This window comes from Poecilia reticulata, chromosome 4 (assembly GCF_904066995.2).
Source record: "Poecilia reticulata chromosome 4, P_reticulata-male-v2, whole genome shotgun sequence".
NCBI lineage: Eukaryota > Metazoa > Chordata > Actinopteri > Cyprinodontiformes > Poeciliidae > Poecilia > Poecilia reticulata.
This window is the reverse complement of record NC_088833.1, coordinates 27,155,623-27,183,478: the sequence shown is the minus strand read 5'-3', so window position 1 is coordinate 27,183,478 and position 27,856 is coordinate 27,155,623. Positions and strand designations below refer to the sequence as shown.

The 27,856-nt window shown below is 41.5% G+C and overlaps 3 protein-coding genes across 7 annotated transcripts in view; 1 reads left to right on the top strand and 2 right to left on the bottom strand.

Moving 5' to 3' along the window:
* Nucleotides 1-462: 462 nt before the first annotated feature.
* Nucleotides 463-15,087, bottom strand: tubgcp5 (tubulin gamma complex component 5). 2 transcript variants are annotated; one of them, XM_081606609.1, is made up of 23 exons: nucleotides 14,377-15,087; nucleotides 14,217-14,270; nucleotides 12,636-12,744; nucleotides 12,307-12,403; nucleotides 12,140-12,219; nucleotides 11,932-12,067; nucleotides 11,054-11,171; nucleotides 10,663-10,752; nucleotides 10,375-10,468; nucleotides 8,835-9,087; nucleotides 8,179-8,381; nucleotides 7,284-7,399; nucleotides 6,727-6,995; nucleotides 6,439-6,637; nucleotides 5,472-5,660; nucleotides 5,190-5,372; nucleotides 4,539-4,623; nucleotides 4,342-4,462; nucleotides 3,327-3,469; nucleotides 2,228-2,353; nucleotides 1,061-1,149; nucleotides 859-959; nucleotides 463-750 (listed from the first exon to the last, which is right to left on the bottom strand). In XM_081606609.1, exons 1-23 carry the CDS (start codon nucleotides 14,508-14,510, stop codon nucleotides 704-706), a joined length of 3,036 nt encoding a protein of 1,011 aa, XP_081462735.1. In that variant the 5' UTR covers nucleotides 14,511-15,087; the 3' UTR covers nucleotides 463-703. The 2 variants fall into 2 exon arrangements, with proteins under 2 accessions (XP_081462735.1, XP_008405844.1); XM_008407622.3 differs by having other exon boundaries at nucleotides 3,327-3,478; nucleotides 14,377-15,085.
* On the top strand, nucleotides 13,465-24,482 carry chst7 (carbohydrate (N-acetylglucosamine 6-O) sulfotransferase 7). 3 transcript variants are annotated; one of them, XM_081606611.1, is made up of 4 exons: nucleotides 13,465-13,564; nucleotides 15,106-15,222; nucleotides 16,082-18,686; nucleotides 21,025-24,482. In XM_081606611.1, the coding sequence occupies exon 3, from the start codon at nucleotides 17,380-17,382 to the stop codon at nucleotides 18,649-18,651; it is 1,272 nt and encodes a 423-aa protein (XP_081462737.1). In that variant the 5' UTR covers nucleotides 13,465-13,564; nucleotides 15,106-15,222; nucleotides 16,082-17,379; the 3' UTR covers nucleotides 18,652-18,686; nucleotides 21,025-24,482. The 3 variants fall into 3 exon arrangements, with proteins under 3 accessions (XP_081462737.1, XP_081462736.1, XP_008405843.1); XM_081606610.1 differs by lacking the exon at nucleotides 13,465-13,564 and adding an exon at nucleotides 13,618-13,720; XM_008407621.3 differs by lacking the exon at nucleotides 13,465-13,564 and adding an exon at nucleotides 14,366-14,493.
* Nucleotides 24,081-27,856, bottom strand: part of slc9a7 (solute carrier family 9 member 7) — a 33,030-nt gene continuing 29,254 nt past the window's right edge. For both annotated transcript variants that reach the window (XM_081606613.1, XM_008407620.3), the window contains one exon: nucleotides 24,081-27,785. In XM_081606613.1, the coding sequence (XP_081462739.1) occupies nucleotides 27,522-27,785 (264 nt within the window). In that variant the 3' untranslated portion in view covers nucleotides 24,081-27,521. The remainder of the gene's footprint in view (nucleotides 27,786-27,856) is intronic.

Genomic DNA, 27,856 nt, shown 5'->3' with positions numbered 1-27,856 from the left:
GGGCCAAAAATATACCAGTCCTGGTGACACCCTCACGAAACAAATGTGCAAAAAAAAAAAAAAAAAAAAGAAGGCCTCATCAGGTTGGACTTTGATAAAGAAATTAAGATATTTAAAATTACCAGTAAATATTAAAACTGTACAAACTTTGCTTTAAAATCAATTGTTATAGGCATGCATTTTCAGATGTACAAAATATAGCACTTTCTGTCACTTTAATTGTTTAACTCAGTAAATAAACCTGTTTGATAAACTGCCATATTCCATGTATGTCACTTGGGAAGGAAAATTATTTTTGTCTTGACTTGCATCTTGAATGCTAAAGCTAGTTAGCATGACCAACTAGCCATCCTAACTAGCAGATGATGACAGAAATTGTTTTTCTGTAAGGATGAGTTATTTCTCCATCATTTGCACATTTAGCAGCTCAATTTCCTTATTTGTTGTTGAACCTTTGTGCCATTTCTATGCAGAAGAAAAACTGCAACTTTATTTTGTGCTTACGCATATACACATGACATATTTACAATAAACATGACATTTCATAATAAAAAATCATAACTTACAAAAAAACATTTTTTAAATAAACATCTTGATGTTTGTTGATGAACTAACAATGACTGTCACACTCCCATCAGTCTGAGCAGGTTACATGACAACAGTCAAAGGCAAAGTGATGAATGAGTGAAACATGGAGGGTGGCTCAGCACTGCTCAAACCCTGCCATCAGAGAGAGGGCCAGAGACTCCACTGCAGGAAAAAAAAAAAAGAAGAAAACAAACAATAAATCATTATCTCTGTCTGTGTAAAGTGAAGTATTTGACATTGGGGAATCACAAATGAACAGGATTGGCTTACGGTGAGGAAAGGATCCCCGGCAGACAGCTTTATTAAGTATAGTCACCAGGAACATGTGGCAGTTTTTGAAATCAGACTCCATTTTATCAATAGACTCGATCCTGCACAAAGACAAAACATGGGGTCACCATGGAGATTTCCGACAAACAGCCTTGAGGTAAAACTGAGCAAAGTTGCAGTGCGTGTTTTATTCAGGCCTTACTTCCAAGCGCCAAATCCAGCTTGCCATCGGTCTGAGAAGATGAGGACCAAATTGAGAACCTTCATTATCGCCTCTTTCACAAAACTGACCTGAGGGAACGAAACGCATTAGAAGTGAGACTTTTTTTGTTTCTTTTTCTGCTCAGTTCCTCATTTCTGTCCATTTCCTGCTACGGGTCTAGCGCTAAAGAGCTGTGTGACAGCTGTATGTGCTGTGCATTTTGTCTACAGCCGTTAAAGAGAGCGTTACATTGAAGTAATTTACTCAAGTTAATCACCTCAACCAGGAAGACTGCAGAGTTGAACCGTTAGAACTTGAAACATCAAAACCGTCATCGCAGGTTGTCACATTTTGTGACGTATGAAAAGATGCAGACAGGTGTTTACAAAAGATTTTGAAAAATAAAATAAATTCAGTTTGGATTTGTTACAAATGGTAGTGAGTAACAAGGTGCGAAGGGCCTTTTACTTGCTTTATTTTGTAGTTTTATCTTTTTACTTTGCTCTTAGGACTAAAATCGCCTCAAGTTTTTTTTTCCTGTCTTTTATTCTGTCTGTCAAAGTGGAAAAACTACAGCTAAAATTCAATAAAATATTTTGAATATGCTACTTTAATAATAGTTAAATCTTTTGGCTACAAACACTTTTCTTGGACGTGGCGTAAAACAAAAGGATGAATGTTTGGAAATGAACCACATGTCTGCTGTTAAATACGGTGGAGGTGCTCTGATGCTGTGGGCCCGTTTCTCTTCCAAAGGTCCTGAGAAACTTGTTGGAATGCTTTCTACCACAAATTCCTTCAATTACCAGTATATTTTACATGAATAATACATAAAAAAAAAAAAAAAACTTTCTGGCAGTAAACTGAAAATGGATCCTCGCTGGATCTTTTTAATCAGGATAAATTAAAGCATCTGATCAAATCGGCACAGGATGGGTTCACCAGACACAAAAAACTCATCTTAAATCAATTACCACCTCGGTGTCGGGTCCTAAACCTACGGAAAACCGGCGGGGTTTCACTCTCTGTGCAAGAACTCCTTTTGAAAACGCGGTGACGTCTTATTGGGTTTAATGTGGTACCGTCAACACCAATAATTGTGCCACTGGTTGTTGATCATTCCACCTCTGAATAATTGCTTTCAAAATTGAGCACAGCGCGTTTCACCTTTTCCCTCAGCAGACAGCGGTCATGGATGGTCGCCAAGTATCTGTAGTGGATCTTGATCAGCTGGTCCAGGTCTTTTGCTTCCTGTACTTGGTGCTGAAACTCCAGACCAGTGCTGTGCAGAATCTGCCAACACACAGAGGAGACACCTCTCACTTTTCAGACTGCAAATGAGAAGATTACGTTAAAAAAAGGCTGAGGTGGTTTGGAGCTCATGCGGTCATCTCACGGACTCTGGAAATAAAAAGGGTTGTTTTGGTTTACCGACAATCAGCTGCTAAAGTTTTGCAAAGCTTTAAGACAATTTGGATCAGAAACTGCTCAACGACAGAGACCTGCTGCAAACATCCGCTATTGAAACTGTTCTGCAAGAAAAAAAAAAAAAAAGGTGACGTTTGTACAGCAGGGGAGAAAGCTCTGCGAGGAAAGCCAGAGAAATTAGCAAAATGTGAGACGTATGTCAACTCTGGAGGAGCTTCAGAGATCAGCTGGGGGAAATCTAACATGCGCACACTGTGACAACACAAAATTTTTACCAAGTATGTTTGTCTAGTTTCTGCTGAAAATATCTTAATACGCTTAAAATAAGACAAAACTAACTTACAAGCAACTTTTCCAGAAGATCTAGCGGCTTATTTTAAAGAAACAGTTCCTGAAAAAGCGTTAGTTCCACCAGCAGAGTAATTTCACTTTTAACGACGGAAAAATGTCTTGTTATAAGTGAAATAAATCTGCCAGTCGAACTGGCACTTTTTAAAATCCAATAGTAAGCAATTATTTACTTAAAACAAGCTCCTTTATCTGAAAATTTACTTGGAAGTTAGTTTGATCTTATGTTGATCTTATCTCTTAAATGTACAAAGATATTTGTGCTAGAAACTAGACCAAAAATACTTAGATTTTGTATTTTTGCAGTGCATCAAAACATGTCGCTGTATTAGAATGACCCAGTCAAAGTTAAGATTTAAATCTTATTGAGAATCTGTGCAAGGAAATGAAAACTCACTAATTAGCTCCCCATACATCTGACTGAGCTTGGACTATTTTTTTTTAACTGAGAAAACTTTCAGTCTCCTTGTGGACAGGAGCCTCCTCTTACTCTGGTCGTGATGTAGTTGTGGAGGCTGTTGACGAAGTGCATCAGCTTAACGCGCAGCAGACACATTCTGTGAATCTGCTGGCTTATCGGCTCTTTCAGCTTCGCTTCCTCAGCAGGAGATCCTTCCAGTTTCTTTGTGACTTCTGCAAAATCTAAATAAAAACACAGGAAAAGCATTTAAGCAACAACACAAGCTCCTTGGTATCAACTTGACCCGCCGCATTTAGAGGAAGACACAATCTCGGTGTCGCTCTAAGAACGCCACAGTCACACCGGGTACATTTCCATTGAGCAAATGGGAATTACAAAAATAAATCTGCTTAGTGGAAACACCAGTTTTGAAAAATCCTTTTTTTTTTTCCAACAAAAGTGTTTTTGCGTTTGGATGAGCTGATGTTTTGGCTGAATCAAAATTAGTAGATTTTGCAATATACTAATGGCCGTGTGTTGCCATGGAAACACTTTTTCCGCATTGTACGAGACACATGATCAAAAACCGGATGTTGACACCAGATGAAAAGATGAAGGAAATGAAGGGAAGTGGCTGCAGGACGATGGCTTGGCGCGTTTGTTTTAATGACTTTTCGCGTGAACAAACCTATTCATGTGGGATTTTTAACTGCATTTCGCATTTAATGCAAACAGCGCAAATAGGAAATTGCTTTGTTTTTTGTTTTTTCTGCAGAATATCGACAAAGTTCTGCAGACATCTGCATTGGAAAGGCAGCTAGTGAAGCACAGAAGTGGAACCATTATGCTTTGGAGCTTCTTTTGTTTCCCCTCTACAAAGGGAGCAGGATTACTTAGAGGTCCATACTGAGGACATTCACGTATTAGACATATCTAATGTTAATAACATTTCTAATGATAATGGAGAATAAAAAGTGTTTTTTTTTTGGTAAGACGTCTTAATACCAAAATATTTAGGAAAAAAACAAAAAAAACAAAGACGATCATTTTAATCATTTTTAGCTGTGGTGGATGTGAGCGTCTCCACTTTGGTCTCAGTTCTTACCGCTGAATCGAAGCGTGTCCAGACTGTATTTAGCCCATTTAATCTGCAGCAGGAGAAGGAACACTTGATTGTAAATCTTCTGGCACTCAGAGCTGATCACAATATCTACGGGCCAAGGGACCTGAGGAGAGCAAACCAAGCAAGTGTCAGCATCCCACATTTACCAGGCATGAAAGATATGCAACGCCTCCGTTTACCTTGTAACTCAGGGTCAGGACCTCTAAATTATTCACTGGGTGCTTCTTCCTGGACGCGTCCAGAGGCTCCAGGAAGACCGACAACCTGTAGGATATAAAATATTAAAGGAAATATTTGCTTCGCAATTCTCAGATTTACGCCAACGTGTTATGGCCAGAGTAGATGTCCGCCAAAAAAATTATTGAGAATTATCTCAGAATTTTTTTTAGAAAAAACAAAACAAAAATAAGGACATTTGTGAGCTCCAAAAGTCAAACATTTGTGAGGAAAAAAAACTCACAAAGATTTTAGATTCTGGGTTGGAAAACTCAAAAATACGCACAAAAAAAACTCTGATATTTTCAAATCTCTGAAATTTACAAGAAAAAACTTGAAAATTTAGTTTTATAAGTTGTGAATTTTCAACTTTTGAAATTCAGAAATTTCCACGCTTATTTCTACAAAATTTCTGAGTTATTTCTGTCAAATTTTCAAACTCAGGAATTTCCAAGTCTTTTTCTAAATAAATAAATCTTACATTAATCTGAAAGTGTTAAATTTTTTTCCTAGGAAATTTTCTCTAACACTTTTTTTGGGGGGTGTGAGGTGGGGGGCGGAATTGCACAGTTTTCACTCTGCTACATCTATCTGAAAGCAAAGACATGCAGTACCTGCTGCTGTCCTCGGGGTAGCGCTGTCCCACTGCCTCCTGCAGCTGCACGTTGAGAAAAGAAAGCTGCTGCCAGCTCTCCTTCTCCTGCACCTTGTCAAAGATGGCGGTGTAGAAGTCATACATAGTGTCTCCGGCTTCCAGCAGGAAGTAGTTCCTCATGGCTTGGAGGTATTCCAGCAACCTGCCGAAAAACAACAACATAATAGATACGACCTGCACAACGGAAAGCGCTTAGAGCAACAAGAATAAATAAATAAATAAAAAACACAGCGATGCCTACTTGTAGTCTTTCTTCAGAGTCTTCATGAGGTTGCCGCAGCACTCGATGTACCGCCTCTCGATGTGGGGGTAGAGGCAGGAGCGCAGGGTGAGCTCGAAGGTCTGGCAGGTGACCGACTGAGACGAGCGGTCCACGATGAAGTCGCCGCCAGAGAAACGTTCATGGAAGTCGCTCTGCTCCAAGTAGAGTCTGAAGAAGAACGTGCATGAATGCCACATTCATTTTGGGGTTCTAATTTTTTCTTTGAACCCACTCTGTCTTTAAAAGGCAGCAGTATGTGTTTTCCAGCAACCTAGTGCCATTTTAGAGCACAATCACGCAATTCTTACTTTTATAAAAATGCTATATATCAAATATCACTTAGAAGAAAATCGACTTCAACATCCAATGCCTTGAAATTGGGCCTCTGTTTCTTTAAAAACGTGTTTTTTTTCTGAAACTTGGCCTTCAAGAAGTCATCACAACATGGCTCCTCAATTAACCCTTTAACTATGTTTTTACTCAGAAGTAGCTCCTATAATGAGCTCAGCTGATGCTCAGTTCCACCAGGTGTCTGCTAATTGCTGCTGGCTAGTCTGAAGGAGCTGAGTGGGGGATGGCTGCACTGTAGAAGCTCAGAAACTGCAGCTCTGAGGAGGAGCTTTGTCCTCGAAGGCAGAGCTAGGTCCACCCAGGTGTTTTGCACAGCTGAATGGTTGCCATGGGAGATTAAAGGATTTCTCAAACATGCATGAAAAAAAAAAAAAAATCAAGGTACCACTCCAGGTCCATTTTTGATGATGGAATAACATTATAACATGTAAAGTTCAAAAAAGTTAATTTTACATAATTCTGCCCCTTTAAATCAGATGTGAAAAAAATACTATTACTTCCAATGCTTGTAGCTTTCACAGAAATACTTTCATTTTCCCAGCAAAGCCACAGTTACCATTAGTTAAGCGAAAAAGGTGATTCAGTTTGTTGCTACCTGGCGAAGTTGATGGCTAAGAGTGGATCGTGGACGTCGTCAATCTCCAGGTGCTGCGCCATGATGGACTGCATCTTTACGAGGCTCCTGGTCGTGGCCTGCTGCTCGGTCATCTTGTCGTTCGGGGATTCCTCTGGGCTGCTCAGGCGGGACTGCACAGACTCCAGAAACAGCGTGTACAAACTCTTCCTCTCTGCATCTGCAATGTTATTTTTCTGAGGTCGTGAACGTATTCCTTAAAAAAAAAACACACAACTGTTTTGACGCACTGCCAGGACAAACACCGACCTCTGGAGGACCTCTCGGAATCCTGGGTTTCCTTACAGTGCAGATTTTTGAGCAACTGCATGGACTTCCCGGCCATGATGATCTGCTTCAGCACTGGTTTGAGGAAGGACACCATGGTGAGCTGCCTGTTGCTGGAGCCCGGATCCCCGCCGGAGCTCCCGCTGGCTGCGTCGTTCAGCTTTTCCTCGCTGTCCACCATCTCGGAGACGCTGTACAGGGTGTAGGTGGCGTACCAGAAGTCCCTGTGGTTTACTGGGACGTCCTTATTTCTAGTAAACAAAACAAAACAAAGATGTTCTGGATTTCATAAGATTAACGGTTGTGACTCTGCTTTGGAGGCTTTCCTCAAATATTCAGACTGCTTGAACAGTGTCTCACAACTACAAACTTACACACTTTATCGAGACACAAAGCAGAACATATTGAGGATATGGAATGGTGAATGATTCTTTTTAATCTTATTGAAAATAAAAAAAAAAATAGTCATCTTCAAATTTGTGCTTAAAATTTGCTAAATATGTGTTAAGTAGTGTGTGTAAGGATTCCTTGAAGCTAACCTTTGGATGATGAACTCTTTGGCCGGGTCGAACAGATGGCCGTGAACAATCCACTCATCCACAATCTCCAAATACGGCCTGACCGTCTCAGTCCACAGAGAAAAGAGCAGAGCCACCTGGTAGAGAAAGAATGGCCACGCATTAACCAGTGGTGGACACCGCTAACTAAAACGTTAGTTACACTAATGCTAAATCACTGCAACAAGCCGGTATTTGTTGGAAGCTAATGCTAATGCACTACACCAACATAGTATTTAGTGGAAGCATTTAGTGAGAGCTAATGTTAAAGCTTTATATCAGCTTTGTGTTTAGTGGAAGCTAATAATAAAGCACTGACTTCAATTCAAACTATATCTGGTCTTGAAAGACTACAACCTTCAAACACCAATTTAATTTTGCCATTTACATGTTCTATAATTTCCCTATATACTGTATTTATGTTTGCATGTTGTTCTCTACTTTCCATGTTTTATTTTATGTTATGAAGATAATGGCGTTGGGAGAAAAGAACAAAAGAGAAAAGAGCAAACCAACTGCTGCTTAAACAGTTTTCAGCACTTTCAAAATAAGAGCATGAATATAAACGTTTAACTACTAGAAGAATTCTTGATAGTCGATAACCTAAACTTCCAACACAAACTTTATTCAACTTCAAGATTACAACACAGGCGAGTAGCTTTAGAAGTGTGCTGAAAGTTTTCATAGTTAGCAAAAGCGCTAAACAAAAAAAAAATAAATAAAAAAAAATTTGCTCCGCTATTAGCACAGTAGCGGACTCGCGGAAGTGTGTAAAAAATTTTCAATAACTGTTTCTTTGTTAATAACCAGAAACTCCACCTTTAGGTTTAGGATAATAAATAATAATAATAATAATAATAATAATAATAATAATCACCGCTTGCTCTGATGCATCTCCAACACTGTCATACTCTATAATAGCTTTGTAGAGAGTATTGAGCAAGTGAGAGGCCCGCACAACATTTGGGGTTGCCGGGGGAACTTCAGCGACTCCCGTGCAAAAGACTTTGTGCAACACTTTGATCTGGGCCAGGTGAGGGCTGAGACGCTCTAGAACGCCGGACAAGGTCACCGTCTCATCTGCAAACAGACAACAGTTAATACAAAGCATGAAAGCTGCACCTCAGGAAACACATCAATACTCAGTAATAACATGGACAGGTTTTCCCTTTAGGATTAGATTGGCGCAAACAGTAATGCAGTAGATGTCATCATGGTGATCATCAAAAGATTTTGTCCCTCGGAATATATGCATCTGTGTTTGTGTAGCTCATACATTTTAGGCCAATTTCAGGAACAATCAGCGATTCTAAACGGTTTTAGACATAAATAGCCTACGGCCATTTAAAGTCGTATTTATTCACTCCTGAAAAATGACTTGAAAATAAAAGGAACCAAATGAGACCCAGGCGTCGCTAGGACCTCTCACTGTTTACACAGTCGGTGGCGAAGCTCTGCTGTGGCTCTGTTGTCAAAGAAAATCCAAAACAAACTCTTTACGATAATGAACTCGAAGCTTGCCGTAGTGTTTACCGTTGCTGATGACCTCTCGCTCGATTGCGGTCAGCTCTTCTTTGAAGCTGGCAAAGTATTTGTTGAGAGCCCAAACAAAAGCCTGGTAGGTCCTGAAAGGTGGTTCCGAGCCCTTCCGGTAGCCATGGGAGGAGGCGGAGCCCGGCGGGCCGGGCTCGAAGCTGTGGCCCGTCACCTCGTCGATGAACCTCTGCAGCCGGAACACCGCCTGTCCGTACACGGCGACGTGCTCCAGCACAGAGTGCAGGCAGTTCTGCAGAACAAAAACACGACGACATCCTTTGATCAAAAAAAAAAAAAAAGAAAAAGGAAAAGCACCTGGTATAATATCAGCAATTGGGGATGCAAGTTATAATCGATGGCCGCTAAATTGATAAACGGCCATTTTCTCTTGCGCCGCGTTTCTATAACGTAAAGGGTTGCATTTTCCACAAGCTGAATCTTAAAACTTCGTTTAATTTTAACAGTGTTTCGGGTCAGCCAGCGGTATTCAATTTGGACGGAATAAACGTAAAATTATGGTTTTCTCAGCCTGGTAAATTTAGACAGTTATAAAATATAACAAAACAGGAACCCTCTTAAGAGGTGAAGAGATGAAAATAATATGTAAAAACACTCAATTCCAAATGAACAGAGAGATGTTCAGAATGTTAAAACTTCCCTCCATGAAGTGCACAAAGTCACACAGAGCCGGCCCAAGGCACATGCAAATTAAGCGGCTGCTTAGGGACCCCCCCCACACCACCAGGGGGCCCCCAAGAGCAAAACGCCAGTATGACAAAAAACATATATATTTTTTAAAAGAAACACTGAATAATACAAACTAATTGCTTTATACATGTGGAAAAAAAATTTCTATATTATTTTTATAGTTGGTACACAACTAATAGGTTAATCTCTTCCTGCTGTCGGCTGCTGCCACTGTTGGGGGAAAATATATGACATTGAACTTGTTCAAATGTTTTCTGTGAATTCAGCGTTTGTCTGCTGATGTGATGTTACTTTAGAAAAGTTGAAATAATATGGCACATTTAAACACCACTCTGCATTTCAAAATTCCAATTTTTTTTACCGGTAAAGGTAAAATCAGTAGTAATAGTAACACCGGGACGATGTAAACTTATTACAAATTACTTTGATGACAGCAGGTATTTAGCGATATCGAGGTGATAGCTTAAGGAGCTTGCTGAGTGTTTATTTCAAAATAGAATCGCATACAGCGCATTTTCCATCCCACACCGGACTCAGTTTTGAACGTTTCTCTTTGCCATTCTGCCATCTTTATTTCTGTATCAAGTGGATCTGCTGAAGGACCACCAGCGGCGCCCTCTGCTTGATGGAGGGCAAACTACAACACTAAAAAGAAGAAGGTCTCAGCGGACATTATTAATAGATTTGGAACTACTTTTAAACTTATAAACCTTTAATCGACAACTAATTCTAACTCAATTAAGTGATTGCATCCCTGTCGGTAATGTTTGTGTTTTCTTTTCCCCTCTTCAAAAAAACAAAAACAAACAAAAAAAAAAAAAAAACGTACACTTGTCAGATGGGTTACCACCACGTTATTCCTCACCGACACTTTGCCATCATGATGCTGGAATATAAAGTGTTTCTTCACCCCAGAGAAAAGCCTGAAAAAAACACAGATCATACCCGTGACAAAACAAAATCAATACGCCAACATAATTACCTCATCGATCCGGCGAGGATCCGTGAGTCCCAGGATAAACAAGACACTTAAACTCGTGTGAGAGGAGCAGAAGATCGTTTTCTGTGTACTTTTGTGCAGCGAGTGAGAGTACGCTCAGCGTCACCGGATTCTTACCACAAGGTTTCCCGTACGACCTGAGTCTCGGTGATGAAGGCTTTTTCTTCCGGCAGATACAGAGGATCTGTGTTATACAAGTGCTGATCCCTGAAAGCGAGAACACCTGAACGTCACACAACCTTTCAACTCAGGAATAAGAGGAAAAGTTGTTTATGTCATGTGGAACATAGAAAAGAAAAACATTGATTTGCATAGTATTAAGATTCACTTCCTATGTAATAGCTCCAAATGTGTAATTTGCAACTTGGTGACATTTCAAAGTTCACTTTTATGATTTATAACACATTAAAATTTGATACCAATATTAAAATAGAATTTCCCCCATGAGTTCAGATCCACGTTACTGATTAAAGTCAAATTTTATCTTAAAAGGAGTCTGAAATCTTACCAAACGTTGAGCAGGTTGGAGTGTAAATGCAAGCTGTGGGAGAAACGAGGAGCATGAGCGACCCAGTACGGAGTCACCACATGCTGTTCAAGCCAGGACCGGGCGTCTGGTTCCCCCACTGCGGAAAAAAATAAAATAAAAAATACATACCAAAACGTGGTTATTTTAAAGCTATGACACACTATTCCGACACACTATTCCTGCAGTATGTTACAGAATGATTTATACCTCCTGCAATGTCCCACATTTTTTGTCAGATTGCAACTAAAAAGCTTAATGTGTTCTGTTGGGATTTTTGTATCAGACAGACGAAGTAACAGCAAGTACATGTAAAAAAAAATTATAATGTACTTTTTTTTCTTTTTACAAATAAAAATTTGAAAGACTTCCAATGCATATGTATAGAGATACAAATTTAAAATAACTTTGTTAGTTTATAAACCATTGCATTTTGGCTCCGTGCGAAGGAGAAACTAACACATAGCCTTGAACACACCATCCCAACTAAAAAGAAAGATGGTGGTGGCAGCATCATGCTGATGATTCTTTTCTTTTATTCAGGGACATGGAAGTGTAAATAAACTAGATACAGGACAAAACTGGATGGAAGGATGCAAAATTTAAAGTTTAATATTTCTCCTTCCAGGAAGACAACCCTAAACATACTGCCACAGCTACAATGACGTGCCCTCGGTTAGAACGGCCTAATCAAATCCCAGACCTAAATCCAACTGAGAATCCAATAGGCAAGACTGGAAAAGGTGATATTCACAGACACTTTCCAGACTGAAACCTTTGCTGCGGCAACGATAAACGGAAAATTAAACACATTCCAGTTGCGAATAATTTCTGCGATTGTTGCTGCGTTTTCGACGCACCCGTCCACGCGACTGGCACCGTCTTGCTGGTGGTGTCCTGGTCCTCCTGGGGGGTTCTGTCCAACTGGATCCCAGAGTCCTCCCTGCTGAGTGGCTGCTGCCCGTCGTCGTCCTCGCTTTCGTCCTCCGACCACTCCTACGGAAGAGAGAGGTGACAACATATGGCCATTGAAACGCGCTTAAAGGGCGCCGTCGTTCCAAGACCCACCGGCGTGTCCGGGAACGGCCTGGCGTCCACATCCTCCCCTTCCATGAGGTACTTGGCCCAGTCGAACTCGTCTTCCGGTTCTGAACGGACATGCGATTAATTGTTGGGGGGAAAGGGGGGGAAAGAGGTGAATGATTCCAAAGTGTAAAATACCAGAAGAAGCTCACCGGCATCTTTCACCCTGGGTCTCTCAGTGAAGTTTGTGTTTGAGGGAGAATCTGATAAGAAAAGCAGCAGTGACAGGATCCCGTAGTGTGTGTCTGTCTAAAAAAAAAAAAGAAAAGAAAAAAAAAAGGTGAGTGGAAGAGTTTGAAAGTTTAGTGGAAGGTTATGCAATCTGTTTGCTGTTTTCTCCATCTGCCATCAGGATGTTGTGGCATTTAAAAAAAAAGAGAGAGAAAAGAAACGCAGGACATGATGAAACGTGTTGGCCAACGCTGTTTGTGTCGACTCGTATGAGAATTCATGTTTTCAATTTCCACGCTCGGTTCATTACCTTCGCTCCGTTGGTGTTGGGTAGTGGTGAGTTCAGGAACTCCTCTGTCAGTCTCCTCCAGCTGCCCGCCTTACTCAGGTCAGAGTGGACCATCAGCTTTTCATAGATTCTTAAAAAAAAATAAATGACGAAGAAGAAAAAAGAAAACAGATTATGCATTACAGCATTGTGCAACATGGATCATTTATTTCATTATTATAGAACAAATTCTTACGCTTCTAATTCACTTTTAACTGAAAAAGAACAATTTGAGAAATAGACTAAATACAAAAAATAAATGTTTAGATCACTAAAAGAAATGTTTGAAAAATCTAGTCTGAATCTACCTGATTAGGTGTGTTCACTTAGAGATTATTGTCATTCAACTAAACATGTAAAATGTACATACTGAGCAAAACTTTGTTGCAATAATAAAATAATCAAATAAGTTGTTTTTTGTAAAGTATGAACATAAATACAATAAATTACTATTATTCCAGGACTTCAACACATCTAACAACTAGCTCATTAAATTCAGTTCAAAAACATTTTATTTATTCAAAAGGGAACGTAGGGAAAGTCACAAGTCATAACTTCAAAGTGTCATGAGTCATTGTGGATCTCTGGTAGCAGTCAGTCACGCAACAAATCCGAAGTGGCCTCTTACTGAAAACTGTTGCTGCATCACTGACGGTGACAACTTGCTAAAAGGCAGAATATCCAGGCAGAAGAGACTATATGCAATAGTAACATGGATGACGCAATCAGTTATTGGCAAGGTCTGCTAATCCACCTCATTTGCATTTGCTGCTTCTCTTTTAATCTGTTCGGCAGTCAGAAAGTAGCTAGGGTTGTGGATTAGAGGAGAAAGATTGAGCTTCCTTCTTCTCGCTCTTTGCATCCATAAAGTTTCATTTTCAACTCCCCTAGGATTTGGGCTCATAGTTCAGGTAGGATTTGAGGTTTTTGGGATACCAATCAGTTATGAGAGCAACACATTGTTGCCACGGTTACGCAGCATAACAACGGTCCGAAAATGGGGGTGGAGGGGAGTAAAATGTGATCAAAAGTCTAGAAAAAGGAAAAATCTGAACTAACATTACAAGGTTAGTTCTGACCACGAGCGACACAATTATTATATTACAGGATTTTTTTACAAATTTAAATATTTTCACGCTATCACAAAAACTAGCTTTGCTCTTAATATGTAATGTTATCTATTTTGATACTAAAGGTTTGACTTTTTTTCTTTTTCTTGTTTTTGCTTCATTGCCTATGTATAAATAAAAAAGGTACACTATAAATTTAATACATATATTTATTTTATCAAGGCCAAACTTGGAATATAGAACGTACAAAACCCGCAGCGTCCAATGATGGATGGGACATTTAGACAATAAGACTGGGAATAGTCTAAAAATACACATATTTTCCAGACTCTACTTTCTTTTCCATACTAATCCAGAGCAGGAAATTGATTAAATCAAAATATTTCAGAGTGCTTGGGAACTGTGAATAGCACGAACTACTAGAGGAAAACAACCCCGTACCCAAAGGGAAGGCAGAAAATTAGACGACACCTCCCTAGAAACACTTACTCACCCATTGATTGTGCGTTGAATTTTATGACTGTCAGCATCCAAATACCGATGAAATCTGCCGGAGGGAGCACACAGTTAGCCAAGCTTCCCATCACCTTCTTGCAGCTAGCTAGCGTTGTTGACGGGCTAGCCCCGACTCAACCAGCGCAGGACGAACTCACTTGAAGTTTGACCAAGCGAACTTCAGCGCCAGTTGGAAGTTCTGGTCTTCCTCGTCTTGCACTCCGCTGATGCACCTGATCAGCCTCTTCGTCTCGCTCTCCGTCTCCTTTTCGAAGGTGCTCCAGTGTGCCATGTTACCGCAGCTACTGATGCTGAAGTTAGCTTCAGGCTACTACGGCTGCATACAACTGACAGTCGTTGACATGTAGTCGCTTTGGTGGCTCTGCGAGAACCGGGAGTGGGTCGAAATGTGTTTATTTGCTAAAAAAAGGGGGGACGTTAAGTTGTTTTTAATAATCGTTTTCTACATTACCGCGCTCCGTTTCTCTGGAAATAAGAGCAAGTACGCATGCGCAAGGTGTAGAGACGTGTTTTTCTTTTTTTATCTAAATGGTTCCAAGGTTAATGCTAATAGCGGCTAAATTTACGGATATAATTAATCTTTCACAACGAAATAAGTCTGTGCTCATTCTCTCCAGAGGTCGTGCACTTGTATCTGCCTGTTAATACATGTTCATGGTGCTTGTTGTCATTTTCTTTCTAAGTTTACTAAACTCCGCCCACAAACAGATTTAACCATTACTTTACTCTCAGTAGTTTCTGAACAGCTGCACAAAGAGGAAAATAAATAGATTATTTCGTCAAGCTAAGCTAAGCTACTTAGTAAGTGCTTAAAATATTAAATTAATGAGCAAAATTTATCTCCTGGTTTCTTTTTTTATTTGTAGCGGGGCGTGACTTGCCCGAACAAACGCACGAACACAAGACCCGTTCCCTTACAGTCAACCGGTGGATGACTCGGGTAGTAGTGATGTTGAGGCGGTGTGGAAGAAGCTTTTGTGTAGGTAAGAGACAAATGCATTATTCGACAAAGAGATGACATTTTATCGAGTAATACAAATTCAGGTCTTTATTACTATTTTATTATTGTTGCTCTTTTATTGTTGCTAAGAGCAACAATAAAATTCAAATCTGCCTTCTAGTTGCTGAAACTGGAGCTTAGATCTGGGAAGTAAGTCACCTTTGAGTTGAGTTGAGCACATTTAATTCAAATCAAATGTAATTAAAAATATTGATCCCAAAGGGGAATTAAATGTTGCTGTAAATCATTTAATGAAAGAGTTATTGTAGACGGTGAGGGCTGCGAGCAAAGAAGCCATCAGAGCCACAGGTGCTCCAGAGTGCCATGTTGCCTTGCTACTGATGCATGAACAGTCTGTATTACAGTCTAATGCAGACTGTAACAGTCTGTATTAGAACAGATTCGAAGAAGCCTCTGACTGAAGACACTATTTTTTTCCAATAGAAAACAGCCTCGAAGTCAGAAAACCAGTGAATTGTCAAACTGTTATGGTCTTAATTATTATTAGTTATTAGTTGACATACATAGTTCCCTTTTTTGTATCAAAACCAGAAAGGAAGCAATTTCTTTGTTTTTGTTTTTTGGATGGATGGATGGAACTATGTGCCACTGGTTTAATATTCTAGAGAACAACAGAAGTGCCAAGTGTTACACATATGTGTGGATGGGCAGATGCGCAATGTAGCGTTACTGTGTAGTCACAGGGGCTCGATCTCTGCTTAATGTTTGTCTCGTGCTTGTTTTGTTGTCATAGCAACGATTGATGTTGTATGTCAAGCTGCTAAAGTTTCTATAGAGAACGTTGGAATAAGATTTTTTTTTTTTCTTTTCTTTTTGGATAGGGAACCAAAACCAGCTCCAGTCCAGAGGATCACATCCTTGCCTGTTTGCTTCCTGCTTCCAGTTAAGCAGGGTGTAGGAAGGAAACGAGATAAACATGTATCCTTATCCTCTGAGCTCAGGAACAGTAAAAAATCAACCAATAAATAAAATGTAGAAAAAATTTTAATTAATATATATTTGCATTTTTCCCACTATGCTGCATATTGTTGCCTTTCTAAAACATCATCAATCATCTCGTGGCAAGAAAGAGGTTGTGACTTTTTTTAAAATTTTGTAGAAAGTATTTTGGCAACAACACAAAATAGACATAGGCCATTATTTTAGGAACATGACGATATTTAATAAATCATCTAAAGCAACGGTGCCCAAACTTTTTTTCAACTAAGGCCAAAGTCCGTGAGTAGAAAGTCCTCTGGGGCCAAAATTTGCTTCTTCTTTTTCCCCAATCGATAACGCATAAATATTATTGGGATTTTTTGTTCTCTCCTTTACCTGCACAACAATAAAATAAACAAGTAATATTTTTAATGAAACCAAGAGTAGTCTGACATTTTCCTGAATGTTTACAGTCATTTAACTTTTTGGGGGCCTATTTTTTTCTATTTTGTTGGTCTATATATAAAATGATTTTAGTTCATTTCTAGCAACAGAAATAAAGCAACAACAAAAAAGAGCAAAAAAATAAATTGTTTTTACATTTTCCATTTAGGATATAAACTTGCCATGGAAATCTCCACCTGAAACAATTTATGAAAAGTATCCATCTTGCCTGTCTTGTGTGTTGATTTCTAGCATTAGTGGTTGTCAGTTGCTGTGGGCAACGAGTCTGCGTGTAGCCTTCCTAGCCGACACTGAGAGCGAGAAAAAAGAAGATTATGAGTGGTTTTTAGCTATTCTTCAAAGGCTTTTCTGCATTATTTTTCCCTCTGCTGTGGTGAATTGTACTAAAAATAAATAACAATACCTACATCTCCAGGTTCCTTTTTACTAGCAGAACTACTCTACCTCGGCAGCGCCTCTATGTAAAAGAACATTCTTTTTGCCCTCCAGCGTTGTGCGCATGCGCGAAATTTCCGGACGAAAATAACAACAACACGGAACGGGTCTGTTCTCCAATGTCGGACCGCCTCCCGGTGGGGGCAAGGCGCCGCTCTGCCTCGCCGGATGACAAATGATGCACACCCGCACTAACACACAGAGGAATAACTTTACAGTAGCGTCCGGGGCGCTCCACAGACCGCTGCGCCGCAGACTCTTGTGAAAACAAGCTTCCAGTCCCCCATCTCGGCGTAAGGAAATGAAGAGGAGGCTCCACAAGAAGTACTTAGTTTTGATTTTGGCATATTCAGGCTTACTTCTGCTTATCCCCTACGTGTTAGATAACGGGGATAAATCCGCCCGGAATGCCAAATTGCCGCAGCAACAGCCCAGATGCCCCGACCTGGAGAACACGGTGGCTCTCCTCTGGGATAACGGTTTCAAAGCAAACGGCAGCGACGCGGCGGAGAACCCGGCGCCGACGAACAAGAGCCAGTCCCGGACGCACATCTACCTGCACGCCACCTGGAGGACCGGCTCGTCGTTTCTGGGGGAGCTGTTCAACCAGCACCCGGACGTTTTCTACCTGTACGAGCCCATGTGGCACATCTGGCAGACGCTGTACCCCGGCGACGCCGGCAGCCTGCAGGGCGCGGTGCGCGACATGATGAACTCCCTGTACCGCTGCGACTTCTCCGTCCTCAAACTTTACGCCGGCTCGCAGAACATCACCACGGCGTTCATCTTCGGCTGGAAGATGAACAAGGTGATCTGCTCGGAGCCGCTGTGCGACGCGCACCGGCGCCACGAAATCGGGCTGGTGAGGGAGGACCAGTGCGCCAAGTGCCAGAAGCGGGACCTGCGGGAGCTGGAGAGGGAGTGCAAGAAGTACCCGGTGATGGTGATCAAGGGGGTGCGCGTTCTGGACCTGAGCACCCTGGTCCCGCTGATGAGAGACCCGGCGATCAACCTGCAGATCATCCAGCTCTTCAGGGACCCGCGGGCCGTGCACAACTCGCGGCTCAAGTCCAAGCAGGCCCTGGTGAAGGAGAGCATCCAGGTGCTGCGCAGCAAGAAGCAAACCGACAAGTACAAGCGGCTGCTGGTGCCCAGCAACAGGATGAACCGGGCGGAGAGCTACGTGGCGAGCGCCATGGAGCTGATCTGCGACAACTGGCTGAGCGACATGATGCTGGTGATGAGCGCTCCGCCGTGGATGAGGAGGAACTACCTGCGCCTTCGCTACGAGGACCTGGTGCTGCGCCCCATGGAGGAGCTGCAGCGGCTCTTTCGCTTCTCCAACCTCTCCAGCTTCCCGGCGCTGGAGAGGTTCGCGCTGAACATGACGCACGGCCAGGGCTACTCGTCGGACAAGCCCTTCCTCATATCGTCCAGGGACGCGAAGGAGGCGATCTACGCATGGCGGGAGCGGCTGAACGTGGAGCAGATCGGCCAGGTGGAGGCCTACTGCAGCGAAGTGATGAGGCAGCTGGGCTACGAGAGGAACAGCGTGGTGGAGAAAACCACATGAGGATCGGAAAGCAGCGTGTGTGTCGGGGGCGGAGGGTAAGAGCGTGCAAAAACAATGCAAAGATTGAGATTTTATCTCAGTGAGAGAAACAGCAGTGCGGTCTCTCTCTCTCTCTCTCTCTCTACCTTGCGTTATATTTACGTTTCCATCAGCACAGGAAGTGGGTAAGTGCTTGCTGCTGGGTTAAAACTCATGACCTTCACTTGACTGAAACCAGAGCCCCAGAAAAACACACGTTCGCTCGTTTTGATCACAGAAAAGGGGACGAACACTGATTCACACAATGGCTGTGTGAACATTTAAAAGCCATATCGAATTGTTCTTGTATCCAATGAGGGACGGAGTCTGAGCCGCCCAAAACGAAGAGCTAGACAGAGATCCACTTGATCTTTTTATCAATCTCAAGTCATAAAACCCGCGATATCAGTTTGGTAATTTGCACTTTGATCCCTGTTGTTTTAACGTTATAGATAAAAAATATCTTACTGTGTTACAGTTTTACTGATCAGATCAGGCTTTAGCTTTTAGTTACTAGCCGGTCCTGGCTAATGAATGACAATGCCTTGTTACATAGTATTGTACTTTTCTACGTTTTTGATCTGTTGCAACCACAAATTCAGTATATTTTCTTAAGGATTTTCTGACACAAAGGAGTGGAAAGTTAAGTGACAGGAAAATGATACGCAATTCTTTTGAAATTGTTTTAGTAATACAAATTGTGTATACACCGCCTTTGCCAAAATTACTAAATAAGACTGTATTTATGTGTAATTTAGTCTCAGCTTAAATCAGACCGGACAGGACAGGAAGCATTGAAGAGGCTTCTTATGGTAACTCTGGATGAGCTGCAGATTTTCCACAAATCAGGTGAAAGAATCCATTAGCTGGATAACCATTAGTGATGCAAGGTGGAGATTTGGCCTCCACCTTGCATCACTAATGGTTATCTTGCATCACTAATGGTTACCCTCTCAACCCGTTGGGTTGAGAGGAAACCCATAAGGTGTTCTGATCAGATGGGACAAAAACTTTTCTTTTCACGCTTTCTGTGATGGGAAAGTAACACTGATTAACACCCAGAACACATCACCCCTATGGTGAAACATGGCGGCGGTGGTATCATGCTGTGTGAATGCTCTTTTTTTGACAAAAAAAAAAAACCTTTAGAAACCATGAATCATTTTCTCATATTCAACTACACTAAGAAATAATCTTGTAAATTTAGTCAAATACTGGCAGCTATAGATGCCAGAAGTTTACTGTAAATGCACAGTAGCTGTACCGTAATTAATCCTGACAGCAGATTACCGTCGATGCCAGTACGGTAGATACTTCTGGCGTCTGTAGCTGCCAGTAGTTTACCGTTTTTTTTCACAGTATCTATACCTGTGTTTCTCAACCCTTTTTTCGTATTTTTCACCACCTACAACGTAAAGCATAAAAATGTCAGAAATAATTACCATGAACACAACTCAGACATTAGGCATTATAGAAATTAGTCAGCTTATAGAAACATTCTGGAGAGGATTTCTTCTGCCAACCTGTCAGAAGAAATGTGCTGAAGTCATCATAACAGGCTTCAGTTGCCAACATGACGTACTAATGAAGAATAAAAGAGGCAGCCAATGTCATTATTTATTAGAATTATTATTTATAGAGACAAAAACATTTTGGCTTAGCTTTGATCGCATAGATCAAAGTCTTGATTGATGGCAGTCGTCAGTCTTGATTGTGACAACAGAAGAAGACATCAAATTGACAATATCCTACCATATTTTGGAATAACAGTATATTACTGCTGGAATTCCACTGTAAATTTACAACCATTTCTAAGAGAGTAGAGTAAGTGAATAACGGGAGCCTTCAAAGTGAGACCATCAGAAATATCTCCGACCAGCAGCTCTGCTGCTCCACAGAGGGCTCGTTGTTGTGTCCCTGGCATAGCCCGGTCCCCTCATGGTTAGCTGGAGGGAGCTGGCAGTGAGTCACTGTGCTGTCAAGAAGAGAGCCATTGTTTGTGGCGGTTTGCGACGGGGGGGGTAGAAGCTCCCAGCGGGGTTACAACCACGCTGTCACCAGCAGCTCGTACAAAGTGAGGTCCTTCACCGCCGTGAGGCCAACAAGCCGGAGAGCGGGGTCCCGGTGTCCGTACTGAGGTCTACACAGATACTCTATATATGCACTTCCAAGCAGGTTTTCAACAGAAACCTAGAAATAAGGTATACCGACGTATGACGCCCCTTTTAGCGTGGCGCCCCTATGCATCGCGTTCGCACCTACCCACTTTCTTTGCGCCACTCGAATGCCTCTGATTCACTGTGCAGCAGTAGCATGACTTAAATATTTAACTTCTCTGTTTCTCCCCTCCTGCAGGGTCCTCCTAATCAAGGCTGAAGGGCAGAAGGTGGAATAACAAAACAGGCTGAAGGAATGCAGTCCGCTAGGACCTCTCAAGCGTGCCTCTTGGGTTGTTTTTATCCTCACCCGAGCTGGGTCGATGACCTGGAGAAATGGTGATACTGAAAAGACGAGGAGGAGGAGGTGTGTGTGTAGGGGATAAATGGGGGGGGGAGGAGAAAAGAGAGAGAAAGCGCTGCCAATCGGACTCAGTTGGATTTGAAACGAGGAGAAGGAAGCTTATTTTCTCACGACGCTGCCTGTTTGACACCAGCAGGGTCCCGTGGAGATGTGGAGGAGTTGGGGAGGGAAAAAACAAGAGACGGGGGCTGGTTTGTGCTGCCGTTACTCTGACCGACCTCTGTCCTTTTTAGAAGCACTAATCCCTCCTCAAATCCTGTTCAAACCGGGGCCATAAAAAAACCTGAGATGGGGGGTCTTTCTCGGGACATGGATCCAGGGTGGCAGCGTTAAGTTCGGCCTTACTGGAGCGACTTATCCATCCGGCCTGTGACTAAGCACGGCAGCAACCCCCAGCATTACCGACTTAGTGATGTTAAACAGAGACTGGCTCACTAACAGTGCTGAAAGAAGAAACTACAGTATTTTTCTGGGGTGGGAAGGGGAAGCCCAAAAACCCCTCTCACTGAGGAGCTATTGTTCCGCCCCTGGGCCCTCTCAGGAATCCGGACAGCTGCAAGAGCCTCTTTGACAAATCTCTCACGTGGGTGTGAAATTTTCTGATCAGCCGTAGAATTCCTGAAGTCCTGCTTCTGTCCTCTGAGTGGTGGACCTCTTCGTTTCCTTTAATCCACAACGGCCCACGGCTGTTGTGGTAACACTTTATTTGAAGGGGTGTGCATAAGACGGACATGAATGTTGTCATGAAGTGTCATTCTGTAAATAATGACACTTTTAATGCAAAGTTGCTCTAAAAATTGCATTGAAAGTCCATTAAAAGTGCCAACTTTGCATGATTTTGTTAATTATGATAATTTAATGCAAAGTCACAAAACACGTGACTCATAAATGGGACATTCTTCAATAGCAGCCAGCCACAGCTGATCATCATGTATAATGCTTTGCAAAAGTAATCAAACGTTCTTTGTTGGGATTTTTCTTTTTTTTTTTAGCAGACCCAACGCAAAGTTGTGCATAACTGTGAAGAATTATGTTCTTTTTTTTAAAAAAAAAACAAAGAAATCTACATTCAAATCAACTTTGGCCAGCCTTCCTGTCCAATCATTTCCATCACATGATGCAGCCACCACCGTGTTTCACTCTGGGGATGGTGAGGGCTGGGTTAGCTTTCTGAATGTAGGCCAAAAAATGACATGTTTGTGTCTGAGCAGCAAATGGTAAACAGATTGTACTTGTATAGCACTTTATAACACTTGTACATTCAGTAGTGCTTTCACACTACATTCAGTTATTCACCCATTCATTCGCACGCTGATGGTGGCAGGCTACTGGGTTGTAGCTACCGTTGCCTCGTCTGACAGAGGCGAGGCTATAATGTGCTGGCCCCAACCGGGCCCTCTGACCACCACGGGCAGGCAAGGTGGGTGAAGTGTCTCGCCCAAAGACACAGCAACCAAGACGGGCGGAGCAGGACTCGAACCTGAAATGATAATAGCTGTTAAATACAGAAAATGCTGGTTAAATATTCTTTATGGTGTAATTTTGGCGCCCCCTCTGACGCAGCACACCCAACCGTCGCCAACAACTTCCCAATAGCGAGTACCTTAATGTTTGTTCACTACTGTTCTCTTAATCCTCTGCCATCCAGATGTAATCAGCCACTCTGAGTCAATACTTTATAGAAGCACCTTTCAGTGCAAATTGTCTGCAAGTCTTTTGTGGTACGCCTCTACCAACTTCGCCCATCTGATTGACTGAAATTTTCCCATCCTCTGCGAAAAAGCTGACATTCTCAGTCAGATTTAGACAAAGAATATCTGCCAATGCAGATTTTCAAGTCTTGAAAATCTGCATTGTCTTGATTTAGACGTGCCTTTTTGATACGATTTGATCTAAAAACCAATCGACTGCAGCTTTTTAAGGTCATATTCATGCAAGAAAAACAGGTTTTCTTCCATTATTACCTTGTTTTAGCTCTATCCATCTCCACATCAATGACCAGCTTCCCCGTCTGTCCCCACTCAAGAAATGATTCTGCCTCTGCAGTGTTGCTCCCATATGATCACAGCAATCTTTTTTTTTCTTTTTACAGGCTTGATTCATGAATACTTTTGCAAAGCATTGTATATGTATGTATATATTGACGTATTAGTTCATAAAGTAAGCATTAGGTGCCGGGTTAAGGCCATTATTTTAGGGCCATTACAGTCATCACTAAAAACATTTACAACAAATTTGGTTGTCATTTGTTATTATTATGATATCATTATAACTTAACATTCTAGTATGTGACTGATGTATTTATTTGTTAGGAATTACAATGTCTAAACTCAAGGTGAGTTAGTGAGGAAGATCACATTTCAGCACCAATATGGTGGATTTTATTAAAGCTGCAGTGTGTAATTTATTTATCTTTTTTTCTTTTTTTTTTTTTTTACATATTTATTGAAACTGTCACCATGTCGTGACAGTATGGTATATGAGACAGATAATCTGTGAATAGATCGAGCTCCTCCACCTTCTTCCAGTGCTAACTAGGAATAACCAATCAGAACGAGGAGGTGGGCCTTAGCGCCGTCAATCAATCTCATGTGGTTTTTCTGTAACAGTAAGTCCTTTCTTCACCATTAGCACATTTAGCAGTATTGATCGACAGCGTTAAGACCCTCCTCCTAGCTCTGATTGGCCGCTTTTGGTCGGGAGGAGCTACGTTTCTTCAACTAGCAATCTTAGCTCAGCTAGGAAGTGGAGCAGATGGATCTTTTCACAGATTTTCTGCCTTCTATCATACTGACAAACAAATATGTAAAAACAAAGTTACACACTGCAGCTTCAGACCCTTTCTTTAAAAGGCTTTCCGAGTTAAGTGGAGCACACCACTGGGGAACCCAGAACTTCAAGATTTTTATTAACATGTTGACATGCAGACCACGGCACACAGAACCTGTCACCAGCCACCGCTGGAAACGACAGGTGCACATATTGACACTTTGGCTACATCTCATATTTCTCAGGTGCAGAGAGGGTTTAAATATAGCCGACAGGACAACTGACAGCACAGCAGTGCGGAGGGCGAAAAGTGCACATGAAATATTAGCAAAGAGTCCAACAAGTGTCCTCTGCTTGCCGTACTGTGTGACTCTCTTGGGTTTGCTTGTCTGTTAAGTACTCCCTCTTGTCTTTTGCGGGGACAACACTACATCATGTCTCAATCCATGCAAGTTCCTGTTCTGTGAATTGTCTTCAAATAAAGGAAAGACCGAAAGGGACGTTTTCATCACGAAGCGAAAACATCTCCGTTGTCTGTTTTCATTTTATGCACACAAGTTAATTTGCAAGGTTTTCATCCCACTTTTTTCCAGAGTATAAGCGTTAGCTGTGTTTAGTAGCTATGAACAGGTGATTGTTTAAAATTGTACAAGTTTTCACAGTCGTGTATAATCACTAGACTGTGAAGGGCTGAGATTATTTCTGCTTCGCAGCACTTCTTCTTGCAGCAGCTCGGTTTAAAAGGCCTGCTCTGTGCACAACCTGGCAACAGCTTACTCCACCAGATTCATTTCCTCCCGGACGTCTCTGGCGAGCCGTAAAACTTGCTTTGAGACTGTCCCCCGGTGTAAAAGGCCTTGTATTCAACTCCAACAGTCATGCCTTTCACACCTGCCCCCGTGTACTCATGCATAAATGCAGCAGCTACTTGGTGTTGGTGGAAAGGTGGATTTAAAGGGCTAGACAGGGCTGTGTGGTGAATACAAAAACAAACCAACAAAAAAAAAAAAGGAAGCAGCTCAGTTATATGTGTAAAAGTGAAAACAAACGTCTGTCCTCAGGCTCCTCCACAGGCTATAAAGAGCCAAGAGTGCTTTAACACAAATCACTGCTCGTGTTTTGTTTTTTTTTGGGGGGGGGGCAGGAGTTTTATACACCATCTTCAGAAGGAAAATGTGCAAATGGGAAGTTTTCGCCGGTAGCAAACCAGCAGAAACCTCAACTGATCCTATATTAATATACTAAGAATCTTTGAGATGAAATTTCTTAGTTCTAAAAACGAGTAATTATATGCCGTTATCCTGTTTACGTCCTTTATCTCATTGAAATTGGACCAATGATGTAAGAGCGGAGGAACGACTCGGCCACTGTTGTGCCAAATTTCATTGCGATCGAATTTTGATGCTACTAGCATCATAATTCGATTGCATTGAGCTGAGCTCATTGTGATGACCACCGAAAACAGTTTGAGATTCCGTTTAATAAAATTTACATCTTTAATAAGTCAGCCTAAAAAAAAAAGAATAAATCAATATTCGTGGTGAAATCTATGTATTAGTATAGATTATACAATTAATTATGAAATTAGAAATTGACTGTTTGACTATGTACTGTCGTCAATTTCCAATTGATAGATACACAAGATTTATTTTACACTTTCAACACCACAAACCCCCTTTTCCAAGGCTGTACACACACTTTCCCAAGTGTGTGTACAGCGGGAAAGGGAGATCGCTAACTGGGTTCTGTCCTGTCATAGCAATAATCCAATCTAAGTGTAAAGTGATTGGGAATTATTTACTAGAGAGGAAATGCTACTAATGTTTACTTTGAACAATAATTTTTCTGATGCATAATCCTCCAGAGGCCAAAATAACAAAAAATCCTCAAGATGAAACATACAGCCCATCTCTAAAGATAATAATTAAAAAAATAACAATAATCAAGAATATGATTTCTAAATGTTTTTTTTACTTCAAAATATTTGTGTTTATATAGATGGAAATGTGTTCTGATTTTATTATGGGTTTTCATGTTAAATAAGCTGGGATGCGAGGGTAAACGTGCAGTAAAATTTCCTTCCTTTTCTAAACACATTTTTACTCTGTGTGAAACCTGTACACATGCGTCTCTAGAAGCTACCCCTGCTTAACACTTTATTTTTTCAGCTGTAACAAACTACCTACATGCTAATTATGAAGCCTTAAAGATGCTGTCTAAGCTACCTGAGCTAGCTCTTCCTTGGCCTATAAGCTAAAATAAGCCGCATCAATAAAAAAGAAGTAAAAAAAGAAAAAAAATATTATTCTGATAAATCTGAAGTGTCAATGTTTTAAGGACAATCTAAGCCAACCTCTGTTGGGCACTACTTAATTTTGATGGCATTTTTCACAACAAAATTTTGGCCTTATAGTGAGCCGCTAAAGTAAAAAAAGAAAAAAGTATTTATAGTGATATTCATACTGCAGTAGTGGAAATGGTATCCCATTAAAACACTGTTAAGTTAGCAAACTGGAATAATTCATTTCACTTGTTATAAAATATAAATATTCCAACACTTTAAAATTCTAATATCCACCTTGTAAAGATTTACGCACTTTGTCAAACGTTTTGCAGCTGTGATAAGTGCTTGAAACATTCAAAAGACGATGCTGAGATGGAATGCTACAGCGACCAGCTCTTTACTTCACTGTGTAAGCTGGTCTTTAATCATGTTAGATAAATCCTCATGCCCTTTTTTTTATTCCTTAATGGAATTTAAAGATGTCAGGGTTTCTAAGTTGTGTCATGAGATACAGTTTAACACAGAAGATGATCCAAGTCAACTGAATGACAAGTTGTTCACATACCATCTGTAAATGCAATAGGCCTTCAATGAACAGTTCAACCAATGAGAAACAAAGCCCAGCTCTATAGGTATTAAGATGCTTGTATTGAATCATGACTGAGTTGGAAACACCTTCACGGTCCCTTTACGTCCTCAGCAGTAGATGTTTCACAAGATAACCAGAAACTGTGGTTTTAGCAGTAAATGTCTTCAGGTAGATTTTTACCAAAAAACTCTTTAGTCAAAGTCTTTTTATGTGGTTTCTGAACTATGAAGACACACTGCTCACATCCCACCATGAGCCCCATTTTCTCCTCCAGCACAACTACAAAGTGTTGAACATGCAGATAGTCTTGTATGGGCTGACATTGTTTCCATTTTCTGTCAAAAAAGTTTTTAATCCTCTTCTGTAGAGAACACAGTCTGTAAAGCAGCAGCAGCAAGATTTTTTCTTCTTCTTCTTTTCCCTCAACACCACAGGGGCATTGTGTCTTCTTTGGAATAAACTTCTTATCTAATGAGGATAAAATGCTCCTGGAGCTCTGCTCCCCTGGCTTTGATGGAGCCACAGGTCACGATGAACCCTTCCCCTCCTGTCAGATCCCATATCTCAGATCCGTCTCATCTCTGAAGCGCTGGGCACTCTGCCCATGTGAAAGTGGAGAGAACTGATGGCAAGATGGTGCGGGTGAGGGTCAGGCCAGGGAGAGCGGCTGGCTCGGACGAGGCGGGGAGGTCAGATGTGATCCTCCATGGGGAAAACCAGGCGTGTGCCTCGGCTCAGCAGCTCCTGCTCGCGGGAGTCCAGCTCCCGCTCCAGGGCCTCCTCTGACGTGCTGCCGCTCCTCTTTCCATTTGTGCTCCAGCCCAACCCCCCGGCGGCGTCCGCCCTGCTGGCGGACGCCCCGTTGGCGGTGATGGCGGTGTCGCCAAATGTGAAGGTCAGGTCGGAGTCGTTGTGGATCAAGTCAGTGTCGGGATCCCTTAGCTGTTCGTGGTTCTGAAATCAGAACCCAGAGTGAAACATGAGGTGTGAACAGATGAATGGACATCAACAGTATAAATACTCAC